Source organism: Antedon mediterranea, chromosome 3 (genome assembly GCF_964355755.1).
Source record: "Antedon mediterranea chromosome 3, ecAntMedi1.1, whole genome shotgun sequence".
Classification (NCBI taxonomy): Eukaryota; Metazoa; Echinodermata; class Crinoidea; order Comatulida; family Antedonidae; genus Antedon; species Antedon mediterranea.
The window spans coordinates 5,727,429-5,743,819 of NC_092672.1; the positions used below are offsets into that span (position 1 = coordinate 5,727,429).

Here is a 16,391-nt window from a genome sequence, read left to right on the forward strand (position 1 = left end):
TCATCGAAAATTATTTTGTTTTGCAAGCCATTAAGAGACCAGCAGCAGAAGTGATAGATGTATGATAAATATGCTTTCAAATTCATATTAGATAGCATGCAGCAGGCATTCCCCTGCACAGCTTGTATAATTTATATTACGGTACGAATAATAATACTATATTATCTTTGCCTCATGTTAATAAACTATGAAATAAATTATTATGAATATATGATGATGGCTAACAAGACAAAAACAAAGATATTGAAACACAAATAATTTGCATCATTGAAACAACAGTTTAATAGATACACATAGGCCTAAATGAAATTACACACGTTATTCTACAGTACAAAATCAGCTATGCCAATTCTCACAGACTTATTAACCCTTCTTTTAATGTTTAAGGTTTTAACAGAAGCCAAAAGCATCTATTTGCATATTTTAAACATCATTTTTTTATGGCTTGATCTAGTAAAATTATTCTCCTATTAAACAGACTCACCAAAAAAAAATATAGCAATTATAGAATTGATGTTTGTGATGATTTGTACGCAAGCATACAGTATAGTTATTGTACAGAAATGTTTTTCGTTTACTCCTGTAAAATACACGGAGCTGTAGGTCAAGAATAAAACACTGATTTCACAAAAGTCACACATGCGTACATTAACCTTGCACGCAGGGTTTGGACTGATGACTGTTCTACTAGCGCGGTTAAATAAAATGATAAACTAAAATAAATCAATGATGATATGCACCCAAAATATTGCCACTTATGTTTTTACCCCGCTCTTGAACTATGACCTATGAACTATGACCTATAGCGCCCTGTATAAAGGTCTCATTTTTAACATGTTTTTTTTTTCCTTTATTATACCATTTGGTGGGTTATGTGTATGTGTAAATAGGTTGATTTGTTGAGGATTTATAATTTGGTGTGACACAAAATTATTGTAAACTCACCAAAATATGCACCAGTTTTTGTAACAATTTTGACCCAAATAATCCCTTTGTGGAATACACTAAAAATAATATAATAACAAGGCCTAATTGACCACTTACATTTTAAACGGCATCCATGTCAACATGGATATGAAAAATCTCAACTACAGTATCTACAAATATTATTATAACTATTCCATACACAATAATTGTCTCTCTATAGCCTACATACAGATAGTTTTGTGAGAATTTATCCTCAAATTATGATATACAATAAAAACATATGTTTTAAAATTTTCTGAGGAAATCCCATACTTTAAACGACATATCTATAAATATCACATTTTTTATTTTTATATTGTTCTGATAAAATATTTTCCTTCCACACAATTTAAAGTCATAATATTGGTCATAATTACTTTATATCTTTAAAACGCTGTAATCAAAAAATAAAATCTCTAGTACCTATGTTTACTGTACTTGTAATAAAAGTGCAATTCAGTAGAAATGACATATATGTTTAGGTTAACATATGCTAGACATGTTTAGGTGAACATATGCTAGACATGTTTAGGTTAACATATGCTAGACATGTTTAGGTTAACATATGCTAGACATGTTTAGGTTAACATATGCTAGACATGTTTAGGTTAACATATGCTAGACATGTTTAGGTGAACATACAGTAGGCTAGACATGTTTAGGTTAACATATGCTAGACATGTTTAGGTTAACATATGCTAGACATGTTTAGGTGAACATAGGCTAGACATGTTTAGGTTAACATAGGCTAGACATGTTTAGGTAAACATAGCCTAGACATATTTAATTTAACCTGATCAGGACATGTTTAGACATGTTACTTGGCTGTAAACTCTGAATAACAAAATGTCAACAAAAGTAATTTTAAGGATGAACTTTCTTGCACTAGTATTAAAACATTTATAAAATTTATTTTAACATTAAAAACATATTTCAATAAATGTGCTTCAGTTTAAATTATGTCTGTAATAAAACAAATTACATGAATGAACACTTCCATCAAAAAGTGTACAAACGGTCAGACAGTATGTGTAAGTCGAATGCAATATCGCCCTCTATTTTTTTTTCAGTACAAAATAGCACTGGTTGGAACATTGGTTGTTTTAGACATGGAAACTAAACTAAAAAAAGTCAGTAGCGAATCAGAATCTTTCAGGTCTACTCCTCGATTTTTGTTATGACAATGCAGCACTGTTTAAAAATAACTGCAAAATGATTTAAATTTAGGCAAATAGACCAGGTTGTTTATTATAAAAGCTTGGTTATACTGTGTGTCATTTGTCCAATTTAAAGTTTTAGTTATTTTACAACAGCATAAGTTAAAATAAATTTCTTTTAGCATAAAATAATTTCAAAAAATAAAAACTTGTTAGCCTCCTCAGCAAAATAATGTTTCCACCTTTATCTGCAGCGCCTCCAGGCACTGTTTGGTCTATATGTAAACATGATGGGTCGCTAGAAATGTTATGTAATATAACGGTATTAATATTGCCTATCGTAATAATGTATCATTTAAAGAGTTTAATTTACAAGTAACAAACTATAAACATTTTTTAGACATTAAATTAGGCCTACTTGATAGAGAAATTCTGTAAAAACAAACAATTAATACAAATAAATATGTTTTAATCTAGTTATACAATTTTAAAACTTTTGTAATATACAACTTATTAATATGTGAAAAATAATTAAAACAATAACCATTTAGTCGTAATGGCTGCTCATAACCATTGGTTACTAAACCACCCACTGTCTAAACTATCTAGACAACATCAGATATTTTATTTATTCTGTTTACACTAAAGTGGCAAGGAAAAAAGGAATCTGTTGTATGTATGTTTAATTCAAACAGCTTCAACATCAAAATGACAAAAATAATTTATTTTTTATGAAATTGTAAATGAAAAATATTGAATACATTTGAGTTTAATCCAATATCCTCTTGTATTGTGCACAAGAATATAAATTATGAATACATAATCACACCTGGTTATCAGACAATGATTTAAATAGCTCATCTTTGCTTCAGTAAAAGCTTTTTTCCAAATATAACTCAAGGCAAGAAAAGTGATTTTTTTTTAAATAAAATTCCAGATTTCTTTTATTTTAAAAATGTGTCTTTGTGTTTAGAATTATTACATTGCATACAGGATGGTCGATTTTTTTTGTCCCTGCCACTTGAGTGTCAAGAACGTAAAATACCGTATGGGACATAAATAAAACACCTTCAATATCATTATTAAATAAATTTAACAATTATTTAAAGTATACTACATCTGATAAATATATAACACATTTTCAATAAAATCTTCACAAGGCGGCATAAAATTCCAGTTCATTTTCCCGATATCATGTTCTTTTTTTTTCTTATAACAGAAAGTCATTTGGAAAACATGGAGTAATCTCTCCAGAAACGTAGCTTAAAATACACCAAAGTGTTCCCTTTGTCAATTCGTTTTAACTATACAGAAATTCAATAAGAAAATCAGATACATTTTATTGAAAACATTGCAGTTTTTTTCCTTTTTACACGAATACTGTATACCTACAAATATACATAACAGTAGTATTATGTGTGTTCTTTTATATTTATATATGTAAAACAGCATAGATATAATTAATATCTACTTTTTGACACCACAATGTGGCTACCACAAATCAGATATGTAATTCAATATGCTATTTAACGCGAGGCCCGACATTGCCGTTGTGATGGTTACTGTTCTCGTAGCGTTATCGAATTCTTAAATTTAATGCCCCACGTACAAAGCTGTCCTCATATGCGATTTTCTTCAATCATTGAGTTTTTAGAATGGAGATTTGTAATTAACATTAACACTTACATAGTACACATTTCTATTAGCTCATACTGTTATAACATCGTACATTGAAAACATATTTGTTTAATATATGGTAGTTTTTCACAAAGTATTGAAAATTGAATTTTGTTATACATTGTTTCAAATTACTAACAGTGGCCATCTTTGTCATGGGAACATATTTTAGAATCTCTAACTTCTCTATGGTTAACACAACAAGAATGTAAACAGTTGTCATGGAAATAATCTCAATATGTTTCTTGTTTCCATGACAATTGTTGTTCCTGAGCAGTGACTGGTCTACCTTCTTTTAAACCATGCTTCAAATAATCTTAGATTTTATATAGAATTTTACCTGAAAAATAAAAAAAATAGAAATAGTTACACACAAAATTATAAGATCATTTAGATACACATTAACAATAACAACTGAATTGAACTGAATATTTAAAGTATTGTTTTAAACAAAGTGCTGAACTTCATAATGTCCTATGTATCTTTTAAATTGTAATGCTAAAGCCGATTTTCCACTAGGCGAATTTGTTCGCGCGAATCCAACGCGCCAGCTTGTACGCATGTGTATTCATGTTTACGTTTTCCAAATCCTTCTCTACGCATGCGTATTAGCTGACGCCTTCGATTCGCGCAAACAAATTCGCCTAGTGGAAAAACGGCTTTACAATTGTGGGTGACCTATGGACAGGCTGATGTCACAGGTTCTGACCAGAATTGTTATTGGGTTTTCTGTGAAAATAAAGTAGAACAACCTTCCCTTTCGCAAGCTATAATGGTTACGCAATGCAAGTCCAATGTTTTTTTTTAGTTTGAGCCAAATTAATTTTTTGCTAGTGATTGAAGCTTGATGAGGCAGTAGCAATGAAAAAACACATATATTGATAATAGCATTAGTATTGATACAATGCAAAGGCATAGTTAGTCATATCATTTTTCATTTCATTTCTTTATTCGAATTCATAAAATAACACAACATAAAAAAAATACAAAGAATGAATTCAGGGTAACACAAAAAAGTAACAAAAGGTCAAACTTATTTCCATTGTGGTCCTTATCATGCTGGTTGTCATCAGCAAATAATTGTTAATAAAAATTAAAAATTAATTAAATAAAAATTATATATTTATAACAATAATACATCTATACTGAATATCATCATTTTGTGTTCTGATAATTTTAATATATGAACTATTTGTTTGCTTTTGGGCTCAAATCCAACCTTATCAAGTAGACTCTGTAAGGTATGGAGGTACAAGTGTCAGGTTTGTGACTTGGAGGTCGCAAGTTCAAGCATAAAATAATTCAGTATCAGTTTGAGCAAAATCCTTTTTAACATATTGTAAAGTACACAAACATACCAAAATTGAGAAAGCATCTGGGCAGGTGGGAGAAAAAAAATAGTTTTGGATGACATTTTCTACGCTCGGTATTGAGCTAAAGGGGTCAAAGAAATGGTCACGAAGACAGTGCTGTAAACAATAACATTTTAAGAGAAAGAGAAAAGCATATTGTTTATTTGTCTATTTTGTGTGTTATACGATCAATCATCACATCCATGGGATGTGTTGTTATGATTTCAAAACATTCAACATGCAACTGAAATATTACATACATAAAATATATTAAAAATGTAACACATACTTAGAACAATGTTAAAATGAGTGTTGTTATTTGCCTATAAATACATTCATGAAAAGCATACTAATATTAAATATTATTATTATAAACCAAATTATTCTGTAAAATCAAGTCAATGATTTTGCGTCGCTATTCAAAATAATTTAAGCAAGATGAAATAACTGGTTTTGCATAATAAAGACTCAGTTTTTCACTTAAGACTTAACTATCTTGGCTTAAGCAAAAATATAGATAATAAATGACAGCCCAGAAGAGTCTGTATTGTTTTTCCTTTTACAGAAAATGTTGTTGCTATATTCAGTAAGTAGGTACTGATGTAAACATTCAGGCATATACATTTGTGTAGTTAACAATTTTGTGATATTTTCTTTATCAACTTTAGTACCACAAATGGTATAAAATAGATAATTGTTTAATTTAGAAATTGGGGATGTTACTGATAATAATTTTTGAAAGCACTTTATAGTAACTTTTGACTACTTAAAGTTATATTGTCCCCCTGAAAAAAAAATCACTTTGACCAAACATTGGATCGAAAAAAACATTATTTACCTGAGAAAACTTTAATCTAAAGTAAAAATTGGTCAAATTGGCTGCCAGCCAATGGGTTTTTTGGTTTAATTTAATCATTTATTTTGTCATTTTGTAAGTAAAAACATTATTTTTTTCGTTTTTTTTTTCCACCGAAGTAATTAACTTTATTAAAATGACAAAATAACATATTCAAAGTCTGATTTAAGTAATCGTAATTGTTCATGTTTTTGGGGGACAATACATACACACAATTGTAAAAACCTTACTAACAACAGACTTACTTTGATCTAGATTCCATTGCAGCCTCAAAGAAAGAAGAAAAATATTTGTAGAAATGGAAATATAAACATAAAAATATATAAACAATACAAACCAATTGTATCCTTGGTTTGGGTGAAATAATCCTTAATTTTGTTTAAATGCGTTAAATGCATGTTGTTACATTCGGAAATAATTTGAAAATGGTGGAAACATTTTAGAATTTGTAATATACAGAACTATACAATGTGAAATGCGATCATTGTAGTATAATTAATTTTTTTCTAACTACAGCTGTATATTTTTTAATGGACCAAATTCTTTACAAATGAACACACATACTATAAGTCAAAAATATAGCCTATAGTGATATTCTAAACCTTGTTAATACTGAAAAACCCTTAACAAATAAACTTGGTAGTAATTTAATAAGAAAGAACAATTATTTTCATTAAAAAAATGTAGAACTACTATGCCTGATATTAAAACAACAAGCACCAACGAGTATCTATCTACACAGCAAGTAAATTGATTTATCTTTCGGTATAAAAACTTCAACTGTACATCGCAACTAATACACTAGTATACACTAAACATGATACAGTTTAAATTCCTACATCTATCCATGCAACAATAACAAAAAAATGATAATAAAAACAAAAATTAATATTACAACAATGTTTATTGTTGGACATAATCCCTAGTGATGAATCAACCAATCAAAAGGCACATTTTGGTCATGTGACATTGGGTATATTGATGTAATATTTTGAGAGATTATTTTACCATAGTTCATCATGGTTGTAATGTCTGGAAAAATTATGTAAAAAAACTTATCTGTTGGTGGTTCCAGTCTACAAGAACTAATGTCAAATTATGTGAAATAAAATAATGTATTAATAAACAGTATAGTACATAATGTAGGTCACCCTTTTTTTCTTAACATCTAGGTTTTTCTAAGCCAATAATCTATATTTTAAAGTTATTTATTAAAAGGTAAAAAAACATTTTGTCGCAAGAATAATTATTATAACAATAATTATAATTAAGAAATACAATACATAATTTACTACAGGTATTTCATTGGCTAAAAATATATTATACAGTTGCCCAAATATGGGAATGAACAATTCTATTTCAAAGCATTTTTTAAGAAATACTAATTTTATTAGAAACACATTAGAAATACAGAACCTGTTAAAACAAGAAAAAGAATCCTCTGATTCATGAACAATGTATTTTAAATGTTATTAATTATACTATCCTAAATTGTGAGTTAGCATGAATTACCATACAGACTCAGATATAAGCCCATTCTCAAGTTTAGTAGGGTGATCTTGTAGGCTACTCAATATAGGCTTATACCCATACAGTATAGCAGTTTGCATCTAAAAAATGTTCAATTAAAAAAAACCTAGTGCTTTAACTAATACAGAAAAAAGACAACACATAACGGATACATGAAATTGCTGACAAAAACTATACTCTATAATAAACAGGCGACTATTCACACAACAGTGACACCTGTGATTGCTTTATGCAAATGAGATAAATGCCACATTAACACCATTTTTTTTCTAGATCATGAAGTATGTAGATATGGAATGTTAGAAAGAAAAGGAAAAAACAAGAGAACAAGATGCTATTATGTTTGTTATAGAAGATGCCACAATAAGGTAAATATGACAGGATTCAGAAGTAACGCTTGTTGACATAAAGAAAATAAAAACATTAAACTTTACTTCCATTGGGTAAGAAAAAAAAAGCAAACTTAACAAATAAAAAACAATAATAATAATCATAATAACAATAATCATATAAAAACATTTCTTGTTCATTCACATTTAAACTGCAAACTCACTTTTTTGTTTCTCATAAATTTTTGGTTTTCAGGACTCCATAAAATCTGTAAAATGATTAGCAATGTTCTGTTTAATTTCTGGTAATGACGGTGTATTTATTCTTCAAATTTGTAATTGTTTATGTTTTACCGTGATCATTGAGTCGGTGTGTTTATCATTCTGAGGTTTCTAAGGGGAATTTGTAGAAAATAAATGAGTGAATATTTTATCTACAATAAATTTAAACTAAAATCATAAAATAAAGAATAAAACAAATAAATGATTACAGAACAAAAGAATTAAATTAACCAGCAAAATTTACTAGAAAAAATATTTTTTTAAAGGCAGTCACAAACATGTTTTAAAATTGTAAAATGTTGTTTGCATGGTCAGTTGTTGCTACTTGCAACTATATTGCAATAAAAACAAAGTTACTGCAGTAAATGCAGTGTTAAAGCAGTAGAATTACTGCAGTAATATTGTTGTTTGCAGCAGCACAGTAATGGAATATTTGTGAAATTCTGAGGATCAGCTACTAACAGACATGAAATGATGCAGCAAAAAGTAAGAACAATCTCAAAATCTAGCACCTTTTCTAAATAATGAATAGAAATAACCGAAAAAAAAAATGTAAAAATCTGTAAAAATATTTGAACAATGAACAATTTAAAATGAAACACAAATATTGAAAATAACAGCATATCATGAATATTCATGTATTTAAAAATTTAAATATTCATAATCTGATTTCCCACTAGTTACTAATATGTGGGCAATTCATACTAAAATCTAGATTATCTTAACCCATTATCAACTGCTTTGTGATTGGTTAGATTAGTTAGCAGGTTAATTAGCATTCAAAGCATTAATGAATATGCATTAAAACTGTTTATGAAAGGTGTGATTAGTGACCATTACTGTTGCTGCGACCAAGAGACGTATGCTTTAAGATGTCGGAGGACGAACCTTGCGCAGCAAACATCTTCGGACCTTTCCGAAGCATCCGTTGTGCTCCTTCGAATGCCTCTCGGATTTCTTTGATCCATTGCACAAATTCGGGATCACTCTATAAAAATAAAATTTTGAATAAAAAATAAAGTAAACACATTATATTATATTTTGGATTGTCAGATACTATGCATGTGAAATATATTTTGTGTTTTCATTAGGTGACACTAATGGTTGCCAATAACATACTAGTTTAACAAAGATTAATAATTAAGCTACACTTTTTAATAGCTGAATGTTCACCCTCCACCCCCTTATATTTGTTTAAAAAAAATGAAAAACGAAAGGAAAAGAAAAGGAATTTAAAACAAAAGGAGAAAAAAAACAGTCATAGACTACAGTATATATTTCATATTATATTACGCAATAACTTAACTAAAAAATATGTGCGTGCAGACTAACCAGGGTATGCGCGCACAAACCCCCCCCCCCCCATTTCACAAAATCATGGATCAAATAAAACATCTGAATGAACACTTCTTGAATCTAAAAATTAGGTGTTTTGTGAACCTACTTAACTTTTCACAAGATGTATGTTTTTAATCTTTAACCTGCGCATTTGCTTTACATACCTCTGCCCTTAATATACATCGTTTCTCTTGTTTAAGTTTCAATTGAATACATTTAAAGTTCTTGATCTGTGCCTCATCCACTGCTAATATTTGATCCATAGTTAATACATTTTGCTGAAAATATAAAAACAATTTAAATCTTAGCTCAAAACACAGTGTTGAGTTTAGAAGTAGAAAAATATCATGTTTATTTCCAAATACCAGACACACTGGAAATTCTGGTATTCCTAATATCGTTTTAACGGGACAATTTAGGTACCTTTTGGATCTTGCGGTTTGGGGGAGTTTCCAGTTTTTGGAAAGTCTAGTATTGGGAGATTAAACTCTATTTTATAATAATAAATAATAAAAATTAATAGATTATTTAGTAATTTTCATGAATGCACACTATTATTTGTATGCGTTTGCTGCCCTCTTATGAATACAGAAACAAGTGAATATACTTTGCATTGAATTATCTATATTAATATTTAATATATTACTTTAATATCATCACACATTTTATATTAATGATAAGAATTCAAATATACATATATAATTTAATTTGGCAAATGAAAAATGTAATTAAATTCACATATTATAGTTTATTTTTAGAATGACCATGCATTGACATGAAGGTGGATACTATGACATGCAATGATATAAAAGGCTTTAATTTGCAGAAAATTAAAAAGGACCTAGATTAAAGGAGCATGGATGGCTTAGTCATGGCAACACAAATAATTGTAATATTACCATGGTGTCAACAACAACTTTAATATATTAGCACACACATTAATAATAACTATTATATAACAGATCTGAATTGGATGTTAATTTTTTTGCATCAACCTTTCAATTCAATTCAACTTTCATTTCAGACAATTGTTCATATGGTATAATACATTACAACAACAAAAAAGATGAAGGAGAGAGGACGAAAACGTTTATCTATTGGTATATAATGCCTCTCTCCATTTGTAGTACATGTTTGAATTCATCAACAAATATTTATATTTACAAATTAACATTCTGTTTCGCTTTTCATTATTCTTGTAAGAAATCGGTAAGTCGAAATCCTTAAATATTCATAAAATGATGGAATATTGTTTACCACAAACAAATTCCTCGCACTAACAAATCTGTGTTGTCCCAACAACCGCCGGAAAGCATCATTATAACAAACTTTAAGTCGGTTGATATCTTTTTAAAAATGATTAGACCATAAAGAGAACAGTACATGTTAATACAATATGATCTGAACAACAAACACTTGATTGATTTGGAGCAGTATGAAAATTTCCTACATAAAACATTACCTCTAATACATAGAGATCTATATTGTCGTTTTATATCTGCCTCATCTCTTAGATTCGAAGTTAAAATATGGACTTTCAGATCACTAACTTACAATATTTGCAGTAGGTAAAGGATGAGAACAGTATAATTTCTTATGTTCCTACACTTATTATGTAAAACCCTGTCTACACTATCAAACTAGTTTGACAAAAAAAGTGTGATGTACCCAAATATGTTAGTGATATCCTCAAATATGGTAGTGATATGACATCATCATGTCCATATATGGGCACATCACATTTTTTTGTCACATAAAGTTTGATAGAGTAGACACAGCTTCAGAATATGAACAGAGAACGTGAACATAATCGTTTCATAAAGATATTATATTTAAAATTTAAACATTAAAACATTGCCTGTTTCAATTATAGGATATAAGTTGTATCAAACTCATATAAGCTAAACAACCCACAAAATACTAGATCTATTAATTTGCTAAATGTTTTACCACCGAACTCATAAACATTCATTATTTGGATAATAAAATCTGATAGCTTTATGTCATAAAATTATCATCTTATATTGGTACAGTAATATTTTAAATTTAAACATTAAATCCTTGCCTGTTTCAATTTGATAAAAGAAAACTAATATGTTTCATGTATTATACATGAATATTACCTATGATGAAAAAAAATAATTACATACGGCAAATGAAATTGTATCACAGTGTTGCATGCAAATATAATGTTCACAACAGAGAATATATGGCATAAATATCACATCCGGCATGGTACTAGTAATTAGTAGACAAGAGTTAGTAGAGGGAAAAGTAGGGAAAAGTTGAATAGAAGACATATGCCTCCTCACATGCAAGTAGTATCCACTAAAATAATCTACCACCATCTATTCAACCACCAGAGTATCTATGTACACAAAACAGTTAAAGTGACAAGTGACAAGGACATAGAAGGAATACACCAAAGAAATGATATAGATTAAGTAGCCCCACGTCAATAGAATCAATAACTGTCTGTATAGAATACAGATTACCAAAACAACACCCCTCATGAAACGTCACAAAATAAACATGAATATTCATTAGTCAGTGACGTAAGAATTGAGCCAACTACAATTCGCTAATGCAAACGATTTCTGTTGAGCCGTCTGTGTAGTCGAGTGGATAAGATTATGGACTTTACATGTCGATGTATGGGGTTCGACTCCAATGAGCTACTTCTTTTACTTTATAGTGAGAGAGATTATTTAGAGGGTTAGGTTTAGTTATATTTAGGAAGTAGTTTGGCTATATCTTTCACATAGGGTCCCCTACTTATGTAGGGAAAAAAAAATCGCCGCCTGGATAGGGGTTGGTGGTAGTGAAATATGTATTTCCTCTCGTTCATTTCACAGACAAGTGTCCCCTTAATGGGGTGGGGTGTTCCTGAGTAGGGGTGTCTTAAAGGAGGGGTTCTACTATAGAATAAAGCACATAGAATACACAACATGCAAATAGGATTTCACTAGGATATTGAATAGTATTACAATCACGCTATGGTACTGTACAAAACATGCAAACATTACTTTCAATACACTAATACCACATATAGTGCTACAGCATTTCATAAACAATTCTATTCTGTAAACATTTAACCACAATGACAACACCACCGAAGCAGGGAATATATAATGAGGGGGTATATACAAGTAACATTTAAGGGTGCAAGCACACATTTCAGCGATTCGGGACTTACTGCTGAGGCGACTGATTTTTCGCCATCACTCTGCCACTCCAACCTGTTTGGAAACAAGTAGTAATATCCCTTTGACCAGGTGTTTATATAACCACCCAACCGTAGCAGATGTCCGTGAATAATCGTGTCCTTTCCGCGGGCATAGTCTGAGAAAGTAAGCAAGCATGGCAAGCATTAAAAACAGAGTTCGTGTTTTTTTTTTATTTTACAAGCATACTTACTGCGGACGTTTTGTTCCTATCGTTGTCGCCCTGCCATTCTAGTCTATTAGGGAATAGGAAGAAATAACGACGCTGCCATGAATTCAGAAATTGTCCGCCCAATTTAGATAATTGACCGTGTAGGAGGCAATCTTTTCCTTCTGCGTATTCTGTTTTTTAGAAAAGGAAAACTTGTTATTTTAAGTTTACACATTATTCCCACGAATCTTGAGATGTCGTCTGATTGATTTTTGTATATTATCTGTGAAAAAAAATCTGACAAAAACTTTTCTTCTACCTTGAAACAGAATAATAAAAGGTGCGCACACAAAACATTTTATAGTGTACTCTCATATACTTTTTCTTTCTTTGCTCTAGAGACCACATGATTTAGTAATAAAATACTAATTAACATATTTGTATAAATCCATCTTTTTGGTAAAAGATGAAGTAAAAATTACTTTGACTTCAGTTTTTATATTTTATTTGCATATGTAAAATATGAATTAGCATATATTTAAATATTACGTGTATAATGTACATACCCCCTTCATCCATCTTCTTGGCCTTTTTCTTGGCTTCTGCTCTGTCTGCATCATTATTTATTGTTTCAAACACAGTCTCTGCAATTTCTTGCTGCCATCTTTCTGAGATTGTAATTGGAAAATTCTTGTAAAGTTCCTGATCTGAATCGGTAAGCTGTAATCAAAAGAATAATTTTAATATATTTATCTGCTTTGTTGAACATCATCAAGTACGCAATTAGACTCCAAGGTGGATAATTTTTGTATTGGATTATTTAAGAACATGAAGTTGGCATTGGCATTGCCTCTCTTTTGTTTCATGAGAAAGTATCGCCTTAATAAAATTGTATTAGTTCACACCTAAACCAGATAGCTCAAGTCTAATTCAGTGATGTAGCCAAAAAAAATAAAGTGGTGCGGTTTTTGCAAGATAAGGGAACAATCTCTGTTCCAGCCACTGGGTTGTCAAAGGCGTCTGTGGTCAGGTTTGTTGAAACACTCAATCAACAGTACTACTTTTTACTTTTTTTTTTACTGGTGGCTACTACTATTACTACTGTATATACACAGTTAGTACAGTCTTTAAGTGGAGATTATCTGAACTATTATTTTATGTCATTTTTATAACAATATATTCAGTAATGGTTTTTATTTTAAACCTACAGTTATTCAAAAATGACTATTAAATAATGACATTAAACCGAAAGTGTTCAACTAGTTTCTTATACACTCACGTATAATCTCTTATATTAACCAAGTAATTTGTTTCCAATTTGTATTAAAAACATGTACGGGGGTGTGGAATTTTTAAAGTTCAAAGGGCCGCCAAAACAAATAAGAAATACATTATGTTGGCTTGAAAACGAATGACTTTTGACGGCTGTTGCACAGTAGCAGAAGTGTCACAAAGCATGTGGGATATGTTTCAAACCCTTGTGTGAAAACATACAGCATGTCATTAATTTGTGTGTCAATTTCAATTACTTGGTGATAATGGAAAAGAGTACAGCAGACGTGAATGGATAAGCCACGACAGCCAGTAATACATGCATATAGGGGGAACGTTATTCAAGGACAAATTGAGCATATTGTACATTTTGGATATTTTTCCCTAAGCCTCCCACCCCGACCGACAGTTCAGTGAAAACTAAACTCCAGTTGTTTCATTTTAAAACACAAATTATTAAATATTTCATAATTTAGAAGGGATAATAAATCGGGAGAACATGAACTCATTTGTTTTATATTGATATACTATATGACATATTTTTCTTTTAATATTCATAAGGCGCATTCAGCTGGGCGCTTATGAGCTCCTGCTAGCTACGAAAATTGTTGCTTGAAAAACTCAGAGAGCGTGTGTGTAAATACTGTGAGTATATAGAGCTCTACTAGTGTAAACAGAGCTTAATTAGAGTAAAGCTCTGTCTACATTAGCAAACTATGAAAAATGTGATGTGCCCAATATGATATGTCATTGTGTCCATATATAGGCATCACATTGTTTTGTCACATAAAGTTTGATAGTGTAGACAGAGCTTTAGGAGTAAGTTTGATTTCTTACTTTGATTCCTTTGACGTCTTCTTCATCGAATGATCCAATGTCAAATGCATCAGCTGCATTAACTTCACCACGTGGTGGCACAAGTGGTGGTGTGTACTAAAAAGAGAAGAAATAAACAAGAATATCAGTAAACTAGAAGGGCACTCAAGAGAGCCTAAACCTTCGCCTAGGCATATGAACATTTTAATGACGTGTTCCCATACAGCTACAGTAAGAAACCATCCTTTAAAATATTATGAAAATCGGGCAATAACTTTTTGAGTAATCCTGCGAACGGATATAAAACGAAAGAAACAAACACACGCACACCGTCACACACATGTGCAATCGACCACATAACGTCTCTCCATTCTGGCAGAGGTAATAAGGTATCTAAACAAGGAATGAGGATACCGGCTTAGGAAGTGCATCTGAATTTGCTTGTGTCATGAAGGACCGCAAAACTTGGAAATCTAGCTAAGCTGATGTCTGATCGATGAAAATGGTCGACTGCGGTCGATATATGATATGATGATAATCAAATGCTGCACAGAGAAGGATATTTTTTATTTAAAAAATAGTGAAAATAATAAAATTGCTAATCATATTTATTCACATTTCATGCGAAAATAGTGAAAACAATACAAAAAAAATATTTCAGTTATTTTTCATATCTCATACAATTTTGTGAAATGTGTGATCAGAAATTGAAATTTCCAAAGTTATGAATTTCAGATTTTAACACATCGGATATCTTACCTAATTACTTTCATAATATTTATGTTACCTGATATTTTTTGGAATAAATTTACATCTAATAAATTCAACCTTACGAGATACATACAATTTTAATTACGAAGAGTGCAAGAAAATATGTTATAACAATGACTAACTAAATTACTAATCACTTTGAAACTGTAGCTAGAAAAAGGAAAGAATTTAAGATCCCTAGATACAAACACACCTAATTCCATTAGACAAGTTTGCAAGAAAGGCGTTGGTGAAATTAATTCAAACCATGTGGCCGCCACTCCAGTCATAAGCTTTTGAAGGTCTCTGAACGGTCACACCAGTCGAAAATGTGCGTTTTATCAAATTTGTCGCGCCACTCAATTCCTAGTTGTCGGCATCTGCAAATTGTTGTTCATTAACAGATTGTGCGTTGTTGGCTAGCTTGTCAGAAGCTCCTTAAACGGTTCTATGACATGCAATAGGAAGTCTTTAATTACTGTTACTGTACAAATTCAATTAACTAACGAAAGCATCTATCTCGACGTATGAATTTCAACTGGCTTAAGGGAATAAATACATATGGCTTAAAAGTTAAGCCAACCCGAGACCAGTTCGTCAACCCCGGCGACCACACATCCCGATAGTTTGGTGTTTAATCGTGAAAGGTACAGAAATTAATTAGAGTGTTTCTAATTTACACATAGTTATG

At 30.6% G+C, this 16,391-nt stretch overlaps 1 protein-coding gene across 2 annotated transcripts in view; it reads right to left on the minus strand.

Moving 5' to 3' along the window:
• Positions 1–255: 255 nt before the first annotated feature.
• The window catches only part of LOC140044669 (G protein-coupled receptor kinase 3-like), an 80,028-nt gene continuing 63,892 nt past the window's right edge, over positions 256–16,391 (minus strand). The window contains exons 17-22 of one of the 2 annotated variants that reach the window (XM_072089281.1): positions 14,972–15,067; positions 13,429–13,582; positions 12,684–12,829; positions 9,652–9,765; positions 8,984–9,137; positions 256–4,140 (exon numbers count right to left, since the gene is read on the minus strand). In XM_072089281.1, the coding sequence (XP_071945382.1) occupies positions 4,118–4,140; positions 8,984–9,137; positions 9,652–9,765; positions 12,684–12,829; positions 13,429–13,582; positions 14,972–15,067 (687 nt within the window). In that variant the 3' untranslated portion in view covers positions 256–4,117. Of the gene's footprint in view, positions 4,141–8,983; positions 9,138–9,651; positions 9,766–12,683; positions 12,830–12,904; positions 13,054–13,428; positions 13,583–14,971; positions 15,068–16,391 lie in introns of both variants that reach the window. The other variant, XM_072089280.1, reaches the window with a different exon arrangement.